General features: G+C 35.1%; 1 protein-coding gene and 1 pseudogene across 2 annotated transcripts in view; both read left to right on the top strand.

The window, feature by feature from the left end:
• Positions 1 to 16810, top strand: part of LOC120592711 (DNA repair-scaffolding protein-like) — a 318688-nt gene extending 301878 nt beyond the window's left edge. The window contains exons 9-10 of one of the 2 annotated variants that reach the window (XM_039850433.1): positions 14450 to 14643; positions 16193 to 16810. In XM_039850433.1, the coding sequence (XP_039706367.1) occupies positions 14450 to 14627 (178 nt within the window). In that variant the 3' untranslated portion in view covers positions 14628 to 14643; positions 16193 to 16810. Of the gene's footprint in view, positions 1 to 14449; positions 14644 to 16192 lie in introns of those variants that run through there. The other variant, XM_039850437.1, reaches the window with a different exon arrangement.
• Positions 16811 to 21847: 5037 nt separating this feature from the next.
• On the top strand, positions 21848 to 21965 carry LOC120592751 (uncharacterized; annotated as a pseudogene).
• Positions 21966 to 22498: the final 533 nt, after the last annotated feature.

Raw genomic sequence — 22498 nt, forward strand, 5'->3', positions numbered from 1 at the left:
TCAATAGAAATGAATATACTACCCAGAGAAAACTAAACTTTTCTGAGATATCCTACCTTACGTTGGAAGAATTAAGTTAACCTGTAGATATTTTAGAAATAGCCTGTATCAAGTAATATTAGCTATTCTTAAATAGTGTCTAGTATGTATGTCAAGCATTGTATATACATGTATACATGTATGGCTGTATATATGAATATATCTACCTAATCTCACAATAACACTATTGGGTATGTTTGATCCTCATTTTAGATATAAAAAAGTTAAAGTTCAGGAAATTGAAGTAATTTAATCAAGATAAAATAGGCAATAAGTGGCAGAGCTAGAATATAAACCCAGGTCAGACTGATTTCAGACCATGTTTTTCTTCCTGCTTTGTTCTCCTTTTTTACAGTCTTTATAGTCTTCATATTCTGTTAAGTTCTGGCAGGATTTTTGTTACTGAATAAAAGTATAGGATTTGTGCCTTGAAAATAAAATTTGCAACCACTGCCAAAAATTATGGTGTTTCTTTCTATAAATTGCCATTTCCAGTGATCCTGTGTCTCAAAAAAGGAAATGATCAAAGACTTATATTTGTCTAGATAATTAGAATTCTAGTTTATAGAGGAAGTTTATTCTCATAACCTATGAATTCATACTTCTATGAATTTATTATATATATTTATTATACTATGGAATTTCAAACAAATAAACTGGTCCTTAATGTTGTGTTTATTTGGATGAAAAGAGACTGGGGATTTAAAAATAGCATACAATTATGTGTTGGTGTTCTACATCAGTGTTTTTATCAGTTTCTTAGATACATGGATCTGATTGGGTAAGAAGGTAAAAGAAACACATTGAACACAGGAGACAAATCTTGTCAAATATGAAGTTGAAAACAGAGGATGTATAAGCCTTAAACTTTTTATTTATGAAATTGGCTTAATTCTTTACTATAGAGATATTTTCTAAGACTTGTTTTTAAATTTTTACTTAGAGTAAATCTGATTTTTTGGTGGAGAGGAGTGCCCACTCTTTAAATAACTGAGAAGGTGGGCAGGATAATTTTCTATTAAAAATTTATGGGGTGGGGGCAGGGAATGGCATAGATGATAGAGGCTCTGTTCATCCCTCTGGCAACCAAATCAGAGTTGTGACAGAAACAAGGAGCAAACAGCAAAGAAAAATTGACTAGGATCTAGATGAACAAGCCGTACAACTAAGGAGAAATCTAAGAAATCACCCTGCAATGGCAGAAGGTAGGACAGGGCGAGGACATGGGGCTGCCAGATCTCGAGCTGCTGAGTGAGACGTAGCCTGCGGCAGCGGCAACACCAAATGCCTATTAAAGGGGCCCTGTCTGCAAGCAGACTCTTGCAGTGACGGACCTGCTCGCTCTGAGCGCCAAAGCCAGTTTGGCTGCGCAGCGGGCACCAGGGACTTACAGGGGAACACTGAGTTGTCAGAGTGAGGGCCAAGGTGAGACTCACTCTATACAGAAGTAGCTGCGGTATCCATTGTTCCTCTGTTGAGCTTTACCCTCTCCCAGTGCGCAGTCTCAGCACTGCCGTAGCAGAAATGTCATCAGACTGGATAACAGAGGTCTCTCTGCCCAGAGGATCCCCTGAAACCCTGCCTCCCCCAACTCGTGGCCCCACCCAAGCCACATCCAGGTGTATCCTCAGCTACTCAGGTGATCCTTGCTGAGCTGGGCCTAGACTCACACTGGCAGCAGCTGGCCTCGGTTTCTGGTGTGGCCCTTTGAGGCAGCTATAAGCACAGCACCTGTGGATTGCTTGCTGAATCTTAACGGGTGGCCCCTAAGAGGCACAGGCTTGGGCTAAATTTAAGCTGCAGCTGAACCCCACTCAGGACTGTGCCACTGGACACCTACTACACAAAGCTGTACTAATAAGACCGGGAGAACCAAGAGTTTTGCTTAGTACATAGAAAGAGACACAGAAAGGCAGCCAAAATGGGAAGACAGCCAAAAGAAAGGCAGAACAGAAAGGCAGCCAAAAGAAGCAGAAACAATATGAGAGAACAGAACAGAGATCCAGAAATAATGATGTCAAACAATCTCACAAATGCAGAGTTCAAAACACTGGTTGTAAAAACGCTCCATGAACTTACGAGAAGAGTAGATAAATTCAGTGAGAACTTCAACAAAGAGATAAAAAACATAAAAATGGAAACGGAAATTATAAAAGGGAACCAGTCAGAAATGAAGAAAAGTATATTAAATGGAAAAAAAAACAAAGTGAATAAAGAAGAGGATCAAATGACCTATACAGGGGATGAGAAAGCCAAGGACCTGCAATCAGAATGGCAAGAAAAAAGAAGCCAAGACTATAATAATAATTTAAGGAGCCTATAGGATACTATTAAAGGTAAAAATATCCATGTCATCAGGGTACCTACAGGAAAACAAGATGTCGAACAGCTATTTGAAGAAATAATGATAAAAACTTCCCTAACCTGGTGAAGGAAATAGATATAAAACCGCAGGAAGCTCAGAGAGTCCCCAGAAAAATGAACCCAAAGAGACCACACCAAGACACATCATAATTAAAATGCCAGAGGTTAAATACAAAGAGAGAGTCTTAAAAGTAGCAGGTAAAAAGCAGTTAATTACCTATGTGGGAGCACCCATAAGACTGGCAGCTGATTTCTCAAAAGAAACCATGCAGGACAGAAGAACTTGGCACAAAATATTCGATGTGATGAAAATGCAGGATCTACAACCAACAATACTTTATCCAGCAAAAATTTTTGTGTATTTCATTCATGGGTGTTATTGCCAATACTTTATCCAGCAAAGCTATCATTTAGAGTCGAAGGACAAATAAAGAACTTCCTAGACCAAAGAAGAAAAAAGCTAAAGGAATTCATGAACACCAAGCCCATATTACAGGAACTGTTGGTAGGACTTCTTTAAGAAGAAAAAACATGTATCCAAAACAGGAATAAAGAATGGTAACAACTACATTCCTATCAACAAGTACCTCAAATGGAAAAGAATTAAGTGCTGCAACCAAAAGACAGGGAAGCTGAAAGGATAAGAAAACAAGACCCCTACATATACTGCCTACAGGAGACTCAATTCAGATTAAAAGACACACACAGACTAGAGAGAGATGGAAAAAGATATTGCCTTGATGAACCTAGAAGATATTGTGCTGAGTGAAGTAAGTCACACAGAGAAAGACAAGTACTACATGATTTCATGGAATCTAAAGAACAATATAAACAACAATAACAAGAAAATGGAAACAAACTCATAGATATAGAGAATATTTTGAGGGTTACTATATGGGTAGGGGTTGGGGGACACTGTGAAAAAGGGCAAAGGGATTAAGAAGTACAAATGGATAGATACAAAAAAGTCATGGAGATATAAAGTATAGCTTAAGGAAAATAGTCAACAATGTAAAAAATAATGTGAGAGAAGAGGATTGACCTGATTTAGTAGGGTGACCACTTTGTGAGTTATATAGATCTCTAATCACTAAGCTGTACAAATGAAACTAATGTATTATTATATGCCAACTATAATTTTTAAAAAACTCATTGAATTGTTCAATGTAAATATGAGAAACTAATTGTCTATTATACTTCAAAAAAGCTGGTGAAAAAAATTCAAAAAAGTAAAATAAAATAGTTCTCTCAAAATTAAAAAAGGAACCATGACCATGAATTAAGTAAACATATCTATTTTAATAATAGAAACATTAAATTTCAACACATTACCCATTTTTTTTACATTACTCATTTGCTTTTATAAATCTGTTATCTGACTTAAACCTATTCTGCAAAAATGCCAATAAATTATATAAATCACAGTTTTTAAAATTAGGAACAATATGTTTTATGATAATCAACAATGCTAAATCTGAGTTGCATGAACTGTTAACTTGTAATTTGTTTTAATGTTTAGCTTAAAGTAAAACCAAAACCAACCACCTGCTAATGAGAAAAAAAAAAAAGGAAAGAAGAAAATGGAGGGAAAGGAGGAAGAAAAGACAATTATATGTGTGGTTTTTTTTTTTTTTTGGTTACTACATTAATTCCATTAATCACTTAATCCTCTTTGCCACCCATCACGGGTTTGTAGGTCTTCTTCCCAGACAGTAAACAAGCAAATAGATCTTAGTTTATGATTTGGACCAAATACTGTTTTTTTAAGGGGTTTATGGTAATCTCCATGTCAGTCACAATTGTCCCTTTCAGCATATCCAGTGCAAAATATATTCTTGATTTAATTAATTGCTAGGCACAAAAAAAATTTGAGGAAGCATAACTAGTAGAAAAAGAAAAGTAAGTATCTCTCATAAACCTCACAGTTTCTGAAAACAAGTTGCTAACAGGGTATTTCACTGTGACAGTGTTTAATAGTGATTATACTGTTAACCTTTGACAGTGATAGAAAATGAAAAGATGTCTCAATTGTTTTTCCTTCTCTGGTCTCATAGAAAAAATTTTAAAAGTCTATTGTTTCCTGTTACTTGAGTTGCATGCATAACATTTTCAAGTAATATATATATAAGAAGTAGATATGGTTCTTAAGGCAAAGCATATGTATTTGGGCAGTCATTTCTGTTTTCAGAAAACATTTTGACAAATTGCCATTTTTATTGAATATATAATATTACCTATATATTAAAGAAAAAAGATTTCTACAAGAAACCCTAGTAGCTGGATTCCACTGAAAAATGCTACTTTCTAGATTTTTTGTGTATTTCATTCATGGGTGTTATTGCCATATTAAAGTCCTGCCACCATGGCTGCCAACTTCTCAGGGATACTCAAAGTGTTTACTAGAAAGTAAATGCATATTCTTCAGATTCCTTAAACAGAAGAATCAGTGTGAGTCTGGTGTCATGACAGTGTTAACTGATGTTATTGATCATATATGTGATTATCAAGTGAGGTTTAACACCTTAGGTTTGTTTTTATTTTTGGTTGATCTTCGATCTTAGGAAAGCTAGTTAAACATGCTATAATATTAATCCATACATGCTCTGTAAACTTGCTTTTTGATCATCACATAACATTTGTGGCAATAAGATAAATAGAAAGATGATTATAAAGTCCACACCAATCAATATTGGCCTGCAGTGTAAAAAAAAATTGAGAGGTCATACTACCTAGAGAAATAATGGTACCATGGATACGGATGTTTAAAAGTTCTAACCTCCTTTGCTCGCTAATGATGGAAAGCGAACATATGAATTTTTTCTGCAGAGACTTGATGATGTGGTGGTGTGACATATTTGCTTATCACATTAAATCTAAATAATTGTCATTGCTACCAGGCAGCCTCTTGAGTGCTCCATGCATTCCCTTCCTTGTATCTTCACACACCCTGACCAGTGGGTCCCCTCATCTGCCTTCTTGTCCTGGGAAGCTTTCCCTAACTCCAGTGGTATTGATTACTCCCAGAGGGTCTTCTATCTGGGTATCATATCCCAGTAACATCCTTTTCCTTCATAGTAAAACTGTCTATTCAGTTCTCTTTTCTCTGATTGGATTCCCAGTTCCCTAGACCAGTGCTTGGCACATCATAGGTGGTCAGTAAAAAGAGAGTAAAATGAACAAATGGACCTACATATGGATTTTAAGGTTTTTCCCATATCCACAAGCCTTGCAGATACATTTTATGTACATATGTTATTATTTGAATTATTTTCCCAGATGATATGAGTGTAAAAAGTTATATCTGTGTCTAAAATTTCAGACTTTCCGTATTATGCCAAGTCATACTTTAAACCTCCTTCAGCTTCCCTAATTCAGAAATTATGATCCTTTGGATCTAGTTAAACTAATGCTTACCTGTGTAGTTATATTTGCAAGATAAAGGGGACTTATGAATATATGAGAAATTTAAACAAGATTTCAAAAGTGTGTTTATCTTAAATCAGAGAATTAGTTATGTTCAAATCCCAGTACTGTTTATACAGAAACATGATAGAACAAGTTAGTGGTTGCCAGAGGTGGGATGGGGGTGGGCAAAATGGGCGGAGGGGGTCGAAAGGTACAAAGTTTCAATTATAAAGCAAATAAGTCATGAGAATGTAATGCACAGCATGGAGACTATAGTTAATAACAATTTATTGCATATTTGAAAGTTGCTAAGAGTAGATTTTAAAAGTCCTCATCACAAAAATAAAAATATTTGTAACTATGTATGGTGACAGATGTTAACTAGACTTATTGTGGTGATCATTTTGCAATATATACAAATATTGAAGGATTATGTCTTATACCTGAAAGAAATAGAATGTTAGATAGTAGTCCCCCCACCCGCAACCTGCAGTTTTACTTTCTGTGGTTTTAGTTACCCAAAGTCAAAGGCAATCTGAAAATATTAAACTGAAAATTCGAGAAATAACAATTCACAAGTTTTAAATTGTGTGCCTTTCTAAATATTAATGTAAGACAATCCATTGAGATGTGGAAAGAAAATATTGGAATGTCTTTTCATCTCATTTTAATGTCTATTTTTGTGAAGGATTTATAATTACAATGGAAATACATGCATATAATTTATAAATATGTTAGTAGCATACAGTCAAAAATTGTTTTACTGACAGAATTTTTAAATTTAAGTATGGAGTCCACTGACATAAAGAATGGTCCTGACTTAAATCATACTTATATATTATGACCTACCACTTGCTAGGTGATAAAAAGAAGCAGTTCTAAAGTAAGTTCTTATCTCTGTTAGAGCCCCAGAACTGAGCCAAAGCACCACTTCTACTTTAGGTTTCCCTTCTTTTCAGCAAAGTTAACAACACTGACATACATATGAAAGTGCTATTTTTAAAAATGGAAAATTATTCAGCCACATTTTAAAATAGTTAGAATTTTTTTTGATGTTTGTAACGATTTGTTTAATTATATATAAAAGAGATCCACATTAATGGTTACTAAGTAAATCTATGACTTTTTAAAATCTGCCTGTTTGGGATGAAACTGTATATCACCTCTATAATTTCCCGGAATCTGAGAACTTGGGTCAATTCTAACTTTGCTTCCAAGGCAGAGGGCCGGGTGAGTAAACAGAAATGCTTCTGATGTTGTAAAATAATACACATTTAATTAAAGACATTCACTCCAACTGCATCACTTAGTTTTCTGTTTTGAAGAAGACTAGAATTTCATTTAGTGTTTATATTTGTAAATTGTTTATCAGCTAAATTCATTTTTCCCCCATTTGAAACTGAAAGAGTTATATTTCTATTAAAGAGGTTCTCTGCCGGGTCAACCTTCTTTGTCAGATTACTATGAATGCTACAATTTCAAAGTTAATTTTTATCAAGAATGTTTTGAATGTTTTAAATATTTTCATATAAAAATGAGTATTCAATATTGAAAAATGTAGAAGGAAATAAAGGAGTTAATAGCACTAAAGGGACCTCCATTTCTAGGATGCAAATATTAAAATATGGAGCATTATAATAATTGAGCATTAAGGGGGTAGGGGTTAGGGACACTGTACATCCTACAACACTTAAGACAGCGATGCAGGAGAAAGTGTTCTGTGTTGTACTTCATTGCTCTCAAATATCACATCAGACATTTGTGTAGATGAAGAATCTGTTTTTTAAAAATTGTCTCAGCCTAAAAACTAGTGTAATTTTGTATATAACATGAAATATTTTTTGCATTGTTTTAATATGCTTATGATATTTGAGTCTCTAATAGTATCAGCCTACATTTATAGCTCTTAATTAATGGTGATCTAAGTATGGATACAAATATATGACTACTTCATATATCGAGTTCTGGTGACTGAGTATTTGCATATCGAAATACATATAATTTTATTAAAATATGGAGTGTTAGACTTTAATAGCTAATAAAAATACTAGCATTATAATAAAGATTAGCAAGGAAGTTGAAATACTTTGACACCCTTCAAGTCTACCTGTAAATAAGAGGGAAATGGAGGAAAATGAGCAAAAACACCAAGAGTATAATACTTGAAATCGTGGGTACATTTGTACATTATATAATATAGTTGCAACTAGAGCAGTCCAAATATATTAATGGTTTTTTATTTATTCTGATGGAATAATCCTGCATCTAGCATGGGTTTGTTTTCTTTGTCAAATAGAGATCAGAAAAATTGGCCCCTTTTGTGTTCGCATATGTGTGTATAAATTACGCTCCCTTTGCAGGCAATGGCTCATAATTAGCTATGTGGCCCCTGCCAAGGAGGCAGAGAACAGAGTTATCGAAATCAGTGAAATAACTCTCTTTTGAGAAAGGGCTTCTATTAAGTAAAGAAGATATTTTTTTTTAGACTGAAACTAAATAGATTAAATAGAAGGTTGAGCTCATTAAAATAGCTTTGAAAGTTGTATTAATTTTTTTGTAGTAGAGAAGAAAGGCTAATAAGCTTTCACTTAGTTGGAGTTATTCTCTGTTTTAGTTGAAACTTAATGGCCTTAAACTAGACTTTATATTGAACATAACATAGTTCTAATATTGGTATGTTTATCTGTAAACTGAAAGGTTCTAAATATGCACAAAAACTTTTACCTAGTGCTTTCTTCTTAACTTAGTTATTAAAATAATACTGCCTTATCGTATTTTTTTAAACCAACTTGAATGGAAGAGCTGGAACTTTATGACATCTTTCATCCATCCGGCTGTATGCAGTATATTTGCACTTGTACCCAGACAGTACTGGACACTATGCCCCAACCATACTCTCTTATTTTCTTGTATCCTCTTCTTGCTGACCCATTCTTTGTCTCTACCTGTGTCTCTGTCTTTCTATCTCTCACAATTTTTTTCTTATTTTGTGGTTACTATACCTGTAGTCTATAGGCTTAAAATGTTACTATTGCAAGTTTGTATTTGAATAGATCGTATGGAAATAGGCTAGACACCAAGGAATTTATCTAGATTAGGATAAACTACAATCTTGAAGAAAACTTAGGCCTAGCTCTTGAACAAGAATCATAGGATTATAAGCTTTACATATAATTACATGTTATACATGTTAGGAGGTAAGTTGAGCCTAGAACATATTGCATGAAGTCATATTAGGCATTTTATCTTTAAGCAGGTAGATTTGCATACCAAAAATTTTACATAAAGCCCAAAGTTATGTTTGCACAGCTAGAACTGATAACTTGGAATTAGATATTGGTCATTTTGTTAATATAGGTGTTTTTTTCTTAATGAAAGAAATTCTTAAAGACTAGAATCCTCACAAGTTTTGTAAGATTTACATCAAAGATTTTTTTTGTTTTTTTGTTTATTTTTGCTATTATAAATTATTTAGATCTTTAGTTTTGGTGTCTGCATGTTCATTGATGTTATATAGAAATACATTTGATTTTCATGTACGCTGTGATCTTGCTGAACTCACTTATTAGTTTATTAGTTATTTTATTGATTCCCTGTAATTTTCCATACAAGCAATCATATCATCTGAAAATAGGGATAGTTTTCTTTTTTCTTTTTATGATCTGTATGGTTTTCCACACCTCCTCGCCCCCCCTCCCCCGCACCCCGCCCCTTATTGCACTGGTAAGAACTTCCAGTCCTATTTTGAATGAAAGTGATGAGAGCAGACATAGTTGCTTTGTTTCCCATCTTAGATGGAAAGCATTCATTCTTTCACTATTAATTATAATGTTAGCTGTAGTATTTTTGTAGATGCTCTTTATCAGGTTGAACAAGTCCTCTATTTCTGATTTTCTGGGTTTATTATTATGAATGAGTATTGAATGTTGTAAAAGTTTTTCCGCATTGATTGATGAGATCATATAACTTCTTTTGCCTTAAATATGATGGAAGTAATTTTCAAATATTAAAATATTTCAAATATTGCTTGAGTACAAACAAGCCTTGCATCCCTGGAATTAACTTCACTTTGTCATGTTGTATAATTCCCTTTATGTATTTCTGAATTCCATTTGCTAATATTTTGTTAAGTGTTTCTGCATCTCTATTCCTGAGGTATGTTAGTCTGTAGTTTCTTTCATTTTTTTATCTTTCTTTCTGTAGCGATATCCTCTGTTTCATTCTTGATATTGGCAACTTGTGTCCTCTCTATTTTTCCTTTTTTATCATTTGTATCGATCATATCAAAAGGCAATTCTTATTGCATTTTCCCCCGTGTTGTTTTTTTGTTTTCAATTTGATTTCTGTTATTTATTATTTATTTCCTTCTATTTGCTCTATGTATATTTATATTTTGCTGTTTTTTTTCTCTAGATGTTTGAAGAAAGAACTTTAGAGTATTGATTTTAGACTTTCCTTCTTTTCTAATTTAAGCTTTAAGTGATATAAAATTTCCTGTCAGTATTGCTTTAGCTGTTTCCCACGAATTTTGATATATTAAATTTTTATTTTCACTAAATGCTTTTTTTTTTTTTTTTAACTTTTCCTTGATACTTCTTCTTTGACCCATGGATGACTTAAAAGTGTATTATTTTGTTTCTAAATGTTTGGAGATTTTCCTGTTATCTTTCCCTTGATTTTTATTTTTTATTGTGATCAAAGAGCACATTCAGTCATTTAAGTTCTTTAACTTTGTTGAGGTTAATCTTATGGCCCATAACATAGTCTCTCTTAGAATATGTTTTGTGGGCTCCTGAATAGAATATTTATTCTGCTGTTTTACAAATGTCAGTTAGATCCTGTCAATTGTTTGAGTGTTGTTGCATTCTTCCATATCATGGCTGATATTTTGTCTAGTTGATCTATCAAATGTTGAGAGAGGTATGTTTTAGTTGTAGTCTTCAACTTTAACTGTGGATCTGTTGACTTTTGCTTTCAATTTCATTAGTTTTTGCTTTATGTAATTTGAATCTATGTTGTTTGGGGCATACACATTTAAGACTGTTATATCTTCTTGGTGGATTGACCCTTTCATAATTATTTAATGTCGCTCTGATTCTGATCATTTTCTTTGCTCTGAAGCCTGTTTCATGTGATAATAGTACTCCTCCCCTGCTATATTTGTATTAATGTTTACATGATATATTTTTCCCATCTTTTTACTTTCATCTTGCCTATTTCTCTATATTTTCTTATAGCCATGTAGATGGATCCTGTTTTATAATTCACTCTGCTAATCTCTTTTAATTGGTTTATCTTAACCATTTACACATAGTGCGATCATTGATATATTATGACTTAAGTCTTCCTTTTTAATTTTTGTTTATTCTTTATTGTTCTCTCCCTGTTTTTCATTTCTCTGTTTTCTTTTTCCTGGCTTTATGTGGGTTGCTTGAACGTTTTTTAGAATTTTATTTTAATTTATAATGTTTTTGTGCATATCTCTTTTTATAGCTATTCTGTTGGTTGCTCTAGGCATTAAATTGTATATACATAACTTATCACAGTCTACTGGGTCGACATTTTGCCAGTTTGTGTGAAGTGTAGAAACCTTACTTTTTTTTTTTTTACATGAGGCACAAAGAATTATTTTTAAAGCATTACAGAGAGAAACAAATATATGGAATACAAATATAAGGCCAGCCAACCAGCTAATAAAATATACCCACTTACAGTATTATATATTTACAAAGACTTCTCAAATTTCATCACCCCACCAGGCTAATGTGAGTGTACCAGGAGAGACAGAACATCAGAATTATAGATTGTTAAGACCTTATTGTTCATTCATCTAGTTCCTTCGAGGCATGAGATTTTATTCTGATAAACACAAAACAAAGAATGTGCCAGCATCTAAACTTAGGTCAATCATCTGAAGGTTTCTCCTCTGCTTGGCCCAATTCCTTTAGCATCTCACACTCCATTAGACCTCTCTTCTGTGACTTGCTTCCTTTAGGGCCTAACATGCTAGGGTCTGGTGACCCACGAAACTGGAAACAAGCTTAAAACAACTGAGTACTTGTTGCAGGTCAATTTAGTTTGTTTAAAGCAATCTCTTCCTGGTATGTCTGTTGCAAGTGGTATAAGTGTGTGAGCAGCCATGCACCTCACACCTGCTCTGCATCATCAATGCCTAGCTACTCCCTCACAACACCGAACCTAATTCTTGTGCCTACCGCAGAGGAAAGAGATGTGGATGGAGGCCGACTAAAAGTTCTTATTCATTCTGGTCAACTGATTGTTTTCTAATTAATTATTAAAAATATCTACTCTAAGGGATTATGAACACCTCATTGCTAGGTCTCACAATTTATAAAAGCTACAAAAACAGAGGTCACAAATTGCCAATATCAAAGCTGGAAACCTTACTTCTTATACCCTGTTACTCTCTTCATTTATAATATGATTGTCTTAAATATTTTCATTGCGTGTAGAACCATATCGGTGTTATAATTTTGCTTCAACTCCAAATAAAATTTCAAAAACTCAGCAGTAGAAATGTCTATTATATTTGCCTATATTTTTTTCCTTTTTTCTTTTTCTTTCCACAGATCTTGAGGTTCTGTCCATTGTTTTTTTTTGTTTGTTTCAGTCTACTTCCTTTGTTGTTCATATTGGTTAATTTCTATTATTTTATCTTCAAGTTCACTGATTCTTTTCTCTGTACCTCCATTCTGCTATTGGACCCATCCACTGAGTTTTTTATTTTTATTCATTTCTTAGTTCTAAAATTTTCATTTCAAAAATATTTCTTTGCCAAGACTTTATATTTTTTTGCTGAGGCTTTCTGGTTTTTTGTTTTGTTTGTTTGTTTTGTCTTGTGTGCATTTGTAATTGCTCTTCGAAGCATGTTTGTAATGGCCGTTTTAGAATCTTTGTCAGATAATTTTAACACCTGTGTCATCTCAGCATTGTCATTTATTCTATTTTTATTCAAGTTGAGATTTTTTTCCTAGTTCTTAGTATAACAAGTGATTTTTTTTTATGGCAACCTGTACATTTTGAGTATTATATGAAACTCTAGATCTTGTTTAAACCTATCTCCACTGCTCTGAGAGAAGTGGAGGGGAATAGTGGGGAATAGAGGTAGAAGTTCAGATTTCCCACTTGGCTTTCATTGATACCTGTGAGAGAATGAACTCCTTGTTACTGCTGGGCATATATGAGTTCCAGCTTCCTCCTAGGCTTCCGTTGACATCACCCTGGCTGGGTGGGCCAGGAGTGCCTTGGTACTCTTCCCCATGTGGCTTCCACTGATGACACTGGAGGAAGATGAGTGTGTAGAAAGTAGCCTCAGTACCCCTGCGCAGTGGTGAAAGTCCTGATTCTCTGCTAGGCCTATTTTGATTCTATGACAGAATGGTGAGGAGGGATGTTTGGTTTCTAGTGTCACATGGGGGTAGAAGTCCAGGTCCCCTGGTGGTCTCCACTGTCTTGGTGTTTATGGGGAGAGGAGGACTCATTACAAGCCTGCAAGGATCAAAGTCCCAACACCCTGTCCTGCCTTCTCTCATACCACCCAACTGGGCTATAGAGACTCCTCATTACAACCTGATGAGGATGGACATCTGGGCTTCCCAGTCGCCCTTTGCTGATGTGCATGGTGTTAGGTCACAATTTTTCTGTGATGTTTGCCTAGAGTAGAGCAGTTATTTTCTAAAAGTTTTCTGTCTCACTAGGCTGACCCTTTCCTATTCCTTTGGTTAAAGAGAATAAGCTTTTGTAGGGGCTTTTTTGTCTGTACCTGTTATTGCTTCCAAGTTACCAGGTTCTTCATTTGCGAGTCTGGGATATAAGAGGTAAAAAGAAAACCCAGTAACTCACTACTGTGTTGTTCCATAAGTCCCAAAGACTCTAGGTCCTACCTGGTCTGCCTTCTCTCCACATTTCAGTGTCTCCTTATATTTAATGTATATATAATGTCAGTCATTTTAGTTGTACTTAATGAGAAAAATAGAGGAAAGTATGTCTACTCCATCTTCCCAGAAATGGAAGTTGTAATTTTTTCTTGATGTTAAACAGCACTACCTGTGTTTGAGGTATGAGTTGCTAAAGAGTCTTCTCAAATCAGATGTCTGAGAGGAACCAGGAAAATTTGTCTGTTACCAGACTTCTTTACTATTTAAATTTGAGGCATTTCAGTGACTGTGGTCCATCTGAAAGCATTCCTTTGACATTTGATTTACATTTGATGTCATGTTATTTGAAAGATTAGAGCTGTCAGAATGTCTGAAGGTTTTATTTTTAAATAGCATTTATTTCTATGTCTGGGTAATTCTTTGAGCCTGTTGATAGTCTGCTCATTCCTTGCATTTTTCCCTGAAGCATCCTAAGGCTATCATCTACCAGAGTAGGAGAACTTGAGGGAGCTCAAGCCCAGGCCTTCTTTCATTACTCCTTCTGACACAGGACTTGCGCTGGAAAAGTAAAATCAGATTTTTTGTTAGTCACTCTTGAGCTTATGAGGGCAGCTGTCATTCAGTGGGCTGGCTTGGTTTTATCTGTCCATAGCAGGCGAGTCATTGCTCTTTATATTACTGATTTAGCAAGAACATGAGGGGAATCCAGCTTTGCAGATAACTGTTTTCTTTTCCTTTTCCAGGCAAAAACTTATTATCCCAAACAGAAGTTGCCCTGTTATTCTGAATACTTACTTTTGTCAGAAAGTTGTTGCCAAAGAAGATTTAAGAGCAACACGTGAAGTGCACTGTTGGGACATACCCCTTCCAAGAAGAAGCATCACTTTGGCCCAGATGTTTAGATTTGAGTCTAACAAATAATTCTTCTGAAATCCAGGTAAACTTTCATCAGCTTAGATGTTTTATGCTTTGTAATAATATTGGATTTGAAAGGGTTTTGGAATAAGTGAAGATGTTTACCTTAAGTACTCCTCCAAATATTCAACAAATATATATGCTAGAGCATCTTATAATTATTGTTATTCCTAAAGAAGTTATAGTTTAGTTGCAGTCTATAGTATTTCATCTTTTTAATTATGTATTTTAATCTTTATTCTAATTTATTAAATATGAGTTTTCATTTTTTCTGTTCTCATACTTGTCTTAGATTTTTGTTTAAGCCTTTTATTTATTAAAAAAAAATATATTTTTCTTTTTCACAATATTTGTATCCCTTGGGATAAAAAGAACTGCATAAACTTATTATCAACTGGAGATTGTTTTTTGGAACTGTATTGGCCCTGAGCCATGATCATCTGTCAGTATGAATTTAGGGGACCACTGAACTTCACTTGCATCGGGCATTAAGAGCACTCCTGGGGCCACTCCAAGCTCTGTGGCTTCCAGTGTGCCTTCTTCAGGATCACCAGCTTACCTGAATCAGCACTGAATGCAATGCAGATACTGACAGATAGTGTGAGGGGAAATAAGAAAGAATTCTGCTTGATTACACACATAAAACAGGACAAAAGTTTGTTTTGTGTGTGTAATCAAGCAGAATCTCTCTTTGACTATCAAAAGAAGTGTCTGGAGGGCATAATGCAAAGAGAGGCCTCTCTAATCAATTTAATTGTATCAGATTTGAAATATGGCTCAAGGTTCATCACTGCTCTAAATTCATGAGATATGTTTTCATCAGCAGTGATGATGATAGTGCAGTATGGCATAATGGTTAAGAGTATGAATTTTGGAACCAGATGTTCTGGTTCAGTTCTGCCTTAGCCACTTTATTCTAGGTGACCTTGGGCAAGATATTTAATTTCTCTGTGTCTCAGTATTTTTAGTCGTAAAATGGTGATAATGATATAATCTATCGCCTTGGTTTGTTGTAAGGTTAAATATATTTATTATGTAAGCACAATATGTAAAGAAAAGTACCTGGAATGTAGGAAGTACTCTATAAGTTTTCTTATTATGATATTTAATATTATTGTAAATGATTGTTGGGAGACTACATGAGCATGTAAAGTGCCTAGCCTAATAGACTGCACATAACAAGCATTAAACCCTAGTTATTTTTTTATTTTGTTCTTTAGTTTGTCCTGTTAGGATTGTTACCTCATAAAAGAAAAATTTTCTAAATTACTATGAGATATTTTAACAACAGAATTTTCTTCATGTTTTCAAAGTCCCAAGATAGTCTATGCTTTTATTGAGAGAAACACTCTTTGCTGTTTCTGTTACTCTTGATCACCTTGCCCTCCTCAGCAGCATTAGTTACCTGACAGACATAGAACTCCTTGCCATAGGTTTGTTTTTTATATTTATTTTTCCTTTAGTGTTCTGCCTTTGCTTTAGAGAATTACCTAAGAATGTCAATATTTTGGTATGTGTAGTATGCCATCATGAGTCAAACTGAAATTGTTCTCTTTGCATGTCTTGGCCAGGTTGTGTAGTCTTCTCACCACCATGGGGACAAACTGGACCCATAGGCATGAAGAAGCAAAACAGCACTTCTCACCCCAAGCTCCCCTGAGGGATTCTCTCCTGGATGCAGTAGAAAGCCATGGTCAGGAGTTGGAGTCCTAGTAGTGGTGCAGAGAGTTTATTCTCTTCCCTACAGGTATCATCAGGGAGGTAGTTCAGCTACTCCATCCAGCTCACACCTACCTAGAGTTCAGTGAGTGACAAGACACAGACATGGGTGCCTAGAGTCATTTAGAAAAGCAATGACTCTTCCAGGAGCAATTTCTTGGCTGCATTTCTCACATACATGGGTTGTTTTTGTTTGTCTTGCCTCATAATTTGGGAGAAAGGGTTCTGTCTATTCGTTTACATAAAAAGTCCTACTAAAATAATTTAATTTGTTGCATTTACTTTTACCGTTAACCAGTTCATGTTATTGCAAGTAATACAAACACAAGAAATATTGGTATTGTTGTAGAAAAGCCAAGACATATGGTTACCATACCTAAAAAGACCAGTGTATAATCTATCAAGTTTTACATCTCTTAAAAAACTGAGTAAGTAAATGGCAATTAGTAAATCTGTAAATTAACCTTTTAGAGAGTGCTGTTTTAATCTATGTTATTTCTACCTGATAAAGCTTCTGCAGATATAAATGTTGTATATCGGAACTATCCAATGAGGTAGCTGCTTACTACATATGGTTATTGAGCACTTTGAAATGTGGCTAGTGGGACTGAGGAACTAAATTCTATTTAATTTTAATTAACATATTAAGTAGCCCCATGTGGCCAGGGGCTAGCTACCTTGTTGGACAGTACAGATAGATGGATACATGAACAAGGGCCAAACACATGATTCAGAGTACTTTGCTCAAATGAATTATGAGAATGATGCCTTCTTTCTTTCTCAGATTTAGGCCCTTCCTGGTTTTATGTTTTTTTAGATAAGCACATCGTTGACTGAGAGTTTATTTATTTATGTCAAATTCTTGGCATAACCATTTGAGTTTGTCTTTCTTTCTTTAAGTTGCTCTCAAGGCAGTAATATGGATTTACAACAGAATGGAAATTAAAAGTATAGATTCCAGTTTATCAATTATTTTTCTATCTACTCTTAAAGAATACATATGTAGATTAATAACAATTAATAACCATTCTATTTTAATGGTGCCTTCTGATGCTATTTAGAAGGCATGATAGGAAACACTTTTATGTTAACTATGAATCCTCTTTAAGTGGATGGCACATGATTTGAATCAAAAAGTCTCATTTAGATGTGGAATTAGAAGATATTTATTTTGGATTATAGAAAAAAATTATTTTTATTTTGTTTAAAATATGCATGTGTGTAAAATCCATTACATCAGTTTTAAGGTTTTTACCATGACTTGTGCTATAGACCAGTCTTGAACTCTTTGACTTAAATCTGTGGTAAATCTAAATAGAATTATCTGAGACAGTTAAAGATTAAATGTAGGTATCATTTTGCTTTGCTTTTTTTTATGGTATATATCTACTGTTAGGTTTAGAAGAAGGGAATACTGAGTAAGCTAGGCAATAAGGATCTTGGTAAAGCTTTCCCAACCGAGCATACAGACCACATACTCCAAGGAGATGCAGACAGTGGGGTCTGAGTCACAATAATGAGAAGGCAAAATGAAACTGACAGTAAGGTCAATTATGAATAATCACAAACAACATGGACCTTGAAATCTGTCTCTCCAGCTCCTTCGGAGGTACCTGTTTTCCTTGCTGAGCAAAAAGAAGAAATTGGAAGCTAAAGTCTGGTGAATTACTGCCAGTGGTCAGCATTATGAATGCTTTGGGACATATCAAACGAGACTGTGCTCATGGTGGGTCGAAAGAAGGCCAGTCATGAACATTTAGTTATTCAAATGTTCAATGAAATGCATTTGCGTGTGGTATGTTTCTTGTAGTACACATGAGATTGTACAGTGCTGAGGCTAGAGTCCCATTTCACAGATGAGGAAACAGCCTGTGAGAGATCTTTACTTGCTGACAGTTTTACAAGTGAACAAAAAGAAAACCATAATGAGATAAAGAATCCCAAAATGACAAGGATGTATTGATGCCGAAAATGGAGAAATTTGAGTTAGAACCAAGGTGCGTTTAGATTAAGGCTGACTCAGGAATCAAGTCATCCTGGGGCAGCCAGAGAAGTGAAAGTGCCCAGCAATGGAGAGAATCGGACTGTGTAGGAAAATGAACTTTTAGACAGAAGGCTATGCATTTGGCCTTGGGTTTGAGGGCAAGGCTTCTGAGATGTCTTTTGGGAACAAAAAGGTCTTATTGTGTAACTGATCATTAATATTTTTTGGATTCATTTACTATAGTGATCAGGCTCTCTAGTTTACAAATAAAACTAATATAGAAGTAAAATTATACTTAACCTTCTACTAATTCTTTGCTAATGTGTATATGAAGAAAAACAAAGTATCTGCCTTGGAGACTCATTTAATATGTTTTCTCTAATGTAAACTTTTTTATACATGCACATATAACATGTACATAAGAGAAAACATTAGAAGTCTTAGGTATATAGCTTGAAAGAACCCTTTCTTTTCTGTTTGCAATTTCTATCCCTAACTTCTTGACCATAGATAAATTTGGATGACCCCTTGTGCAACACATTTGAGTTATTCCTGTCCAGAGGCATGAGTGCAGCAGCCACAGAAGGGAAATTGCACAGTGACCCCTTAGCTCTGAAGGCAACTCTTAAGTGTGTTCTCTTATCATAATCTGCTTTAACCCATAGATCTTTCTCAGTGAACTGAAAGACAACTTTGATCACTGTGTTTTCTTTTTTCTTTTTTTATATGAGATTTGTAACATTTTGTTAAAGATGAACAACGTTAGAACAGATCTAAATGTAACTTTTCAAAAAAATCACCGAAAAGTACAGTATAAAGCATCGCCTCACTAAATACGAACTTTCATTTTGTGATGAACTGCATCAATGTTTTGCATACACCTCAATGCAAAGGAAATTTTAAGTTGTGTCCTGTTTAAAGAAAAACTTTAAAAACTGAAAGAGGATAACTACAACCACATTCCAAGAAAGGAATTTTTTCTCCAACAAAGTATATTCTTTTGTTTATATACAACAAATTAGCACTGAAGAATTTTAATTTAGTTGTAACAAAAGCAAAGTTTTATATTTGAGAAGAAAATGAAATTACAGGTGCATGAAGAGCAAGAGTTTAATATACCAAAGATACTGTGTTGTTTGATACACTTAATGTCAGTATTTGGGCCAATTTTTAAGGTTTTTCAAAAGCATTAATAATAGCTCTGTACAGTATTTAAAACAACAAGAAAATGAAAACATCTATCTACCATATTTTCACAAACTATCCTAAAGTCAGCAAACTTGTGCCCAGTTGTTTTTCCTTTGCTTTAAAATAAGCTACCAATAATTCTAAACCAGTCTAAAATGTATTGTTCATGGATCAAATCTAAACATTCATACATGCAAAAATGTTTTGCAATGAGTCATTGGCCTTAGGAGAGACTAGAGGTAATTTTCAAATGGTGTGACTGGCTTCCAATAATCCCTTATCAGTGGACTTACTGACAAAACATGAGATATTAAAGATCAGATTTAATTCTTTGGTATAAGCACGAAACTGTTTTTTGATAGCTTTCCATGGCTAGCGTGAACCAAGTAATCCAGGGAGCGTGGGAGACAACAATGAAATCTAGTATACAATGCAAAGCAGGCAGGAGCAATAATAACTTAATGTTTGGTTTGGGGGCTTTTGTTTTCTTTTTTACAGGGAAAATCAATACTAATAATATACTCTAGGGAAGCTAACACCTACTTAGAGGTTTTAACATTATAACAATCCAAAAGGTTAAGTTTCAAAATAACCAGACTTGTAGCTGAATATTTTGCTGCATTTTGGCATTATACCACTATGAGTTTTCTATATAGTGCCAGATATTACCATGTCATAAGAAATTAAAGCCGGGGGTAGGGGATATACAACTCTGTCTTATGGTATAATCTTTTGCCACGCTAATTCTCCCTTCCTTGCCTAAAACAGGTTAGATGATTTCTGATGAAACGCTATGAGTTTTATAAATAAGTTTATTTAGCTCTTTGATTGCTGATGTCAACCTGGTCTGTCCTCTGTGCTCTAGCAGTGTCATTTTTCTAAGATCAGTAAGAACTTATCTTCTGATGGCAGACCGCCCAGTTTTTGCCAACTTTGAAATTAAAGGAAATTTATTTGAAGCCAGCTGGGGTCTTGAACAGAGTGAGATAAGTTTATAGACAGGAGGGAGAAGCCAGTGTGGCCAGGATGCCTAGGCTAGCAGGAGAGTCCAGAGAGGCAGGCCAGCCACAGCCCCGTAGACCATGTGCCAGAACTGTTGTGTTTACTATGGTTGCCCACTGACCCAAAATAAAGTTTGCCTGTATGGAAGACAGTTTAGCTGTTAGATGGAAAATGGTTTGGAAAGAAGGGAAACATGGACCAGGGTCCTGGTGGAAGCAGAGAGACCCAAGAAGAGACTACTGCAGTAGTACAAGTCAGTCCAAGCTCCTGAGTCTCATGTGGGTTCGTGTTCTAGATGTATGTAATGACTTACTTGGTAATAGAGTGAGTACAGGGAATAAAGTGGAAGGAAATGTTAAGAATGATCCTCAGTTTTATTACTTGGTGGAATGATGAGCCATTTACTGAGATGAGAAAAATTGGAGTGAGAACAAGATTGGAGGGAAGCTTGAGAATTCACTTTGTGGCTGTTTAGTTTGAAATTCCTATGAGACATCCAAGAAGAGGTGTCAGATGAGAAAGTTGGATATACAAATCTCAACTTCAGAGAAGGATTTTGGGTTGGAGATAAATATTTGGTGGTTTTCCGCCTTCAGCTGATGAGTGTATATATTTGTATGTACATTCATTTTATTTGCTAATTTGAATAAGTTATGTTTATCCATGGTGCTAAGTTCCGGAGGGGATAGAGGGCATGCAGTGAAAGGCAGATGCCCCCAGCTCTCCTCGTCATAGGTGATATCTCCTACTCCTCCTCTCTGCATCCCCTTCCAGAAGTTGTTCCGTCACAGCTAGAAACTATATAAAGCCAGAGCGATGGACAAGATTACATTAGAGAAACAGTAGACACAAACAATAGAAGAAATGTTAGCACTGAGATCTAAAGTCCTCTAGCACTGGAGAAGGGATAGAAACAGGGGCCATCCGGGGAGACTACAGAGGAAGGGCTTAGTGATACAAGGAGAAAATCCAAGTACGATATGGCAGGCACTCAGGGTGGAGAATTTTGCATATGCATGCATGGGCAGCTAAGTATGGTGCTGCAAAAAAGCCTAATAAAATGACTGAAAACGTGCGGTGGATTGCCAAGGAGTTCCTGGGTATCTTTATGAACAGAAGGTACAGGGGAATGGTGAGGGTGGAAGCTAGCTCTCAGAGAGTTGAAGAGTGAGTGGGAGCCAGGAAGAGACAGATTTTGATAGCAAATGTTTTGTTGGTACATAAGAGAATGAGAATGTTCAGCATTAAACAACTACAGTGAAGGCATCTGTCTCTTGTTTCCAATATAGGTATCATTTTTCTTTCAAAAATTCTTTTAAAAAATTGAGGTAGAGTCTACAGCCATGCTACCCTGAACAAGCCCAATCCGTCTGCTCTCAGAAGCTAAGCAGGGTCAGGCCTGGTTAGTATTTGGATGGGAGACCACCTAGGAAGACCAGGTGCTGTCGGCATGAAAAATTAAAAATAAGGGATTGGAAGCTGACAAGGTCCTTGCAATCTGTGAGGTCAACCAAGGGTTGCCTCGCCTAAAAAAAGAAAAAATTTGAGGTAGAGGCAGGCTGCTAATGGAAAGAGCAGAAGGTGTAGAATCAGACTGATTTGAGTTCAAATGCTGACTTCGCCACTTAGCAGGGAGACTTGGGGCAAATTATATATCTGTATTTGTGAAATTTAAATTGTAATACGGCTTCATGATAAAGATTAAATGAGATTATGTATGCAAAGAGTTTAACACGATGCTACCCATATAATAAGCACTCAATAGATCTATCGGGGTGATCATTTTATATGTTATATAAATGTCTAATTACTATGTTGTACACCTGAAACTAATAGAATATTGTATGCCATCTGTAATTAAAAAATTTAAAAATATTTTTAAAAATTGTAAAATACTGATAAACAACATTGTTACAATAATAGAAAACTAAAATAAGCAAAGACAAGACATCAAATTACAAATCAGCATTCTGTGTTAGTATTG

Source organism: Pteropus medius, unplaced genomic scaffold, assembly GCF_902729225.1.
Source record: "Pteropus medius unplaced genomic scaffold, Ma_sr-lr_union100, whole genome shotgun sequence".
Classification (NCBI taxonomy): domain Eukaryota; kingdom Metazoa; phylum Chordata; class Mammalia; order Chiroptera; family Pteropodidae; genus Pteropus; species Pteropus medius.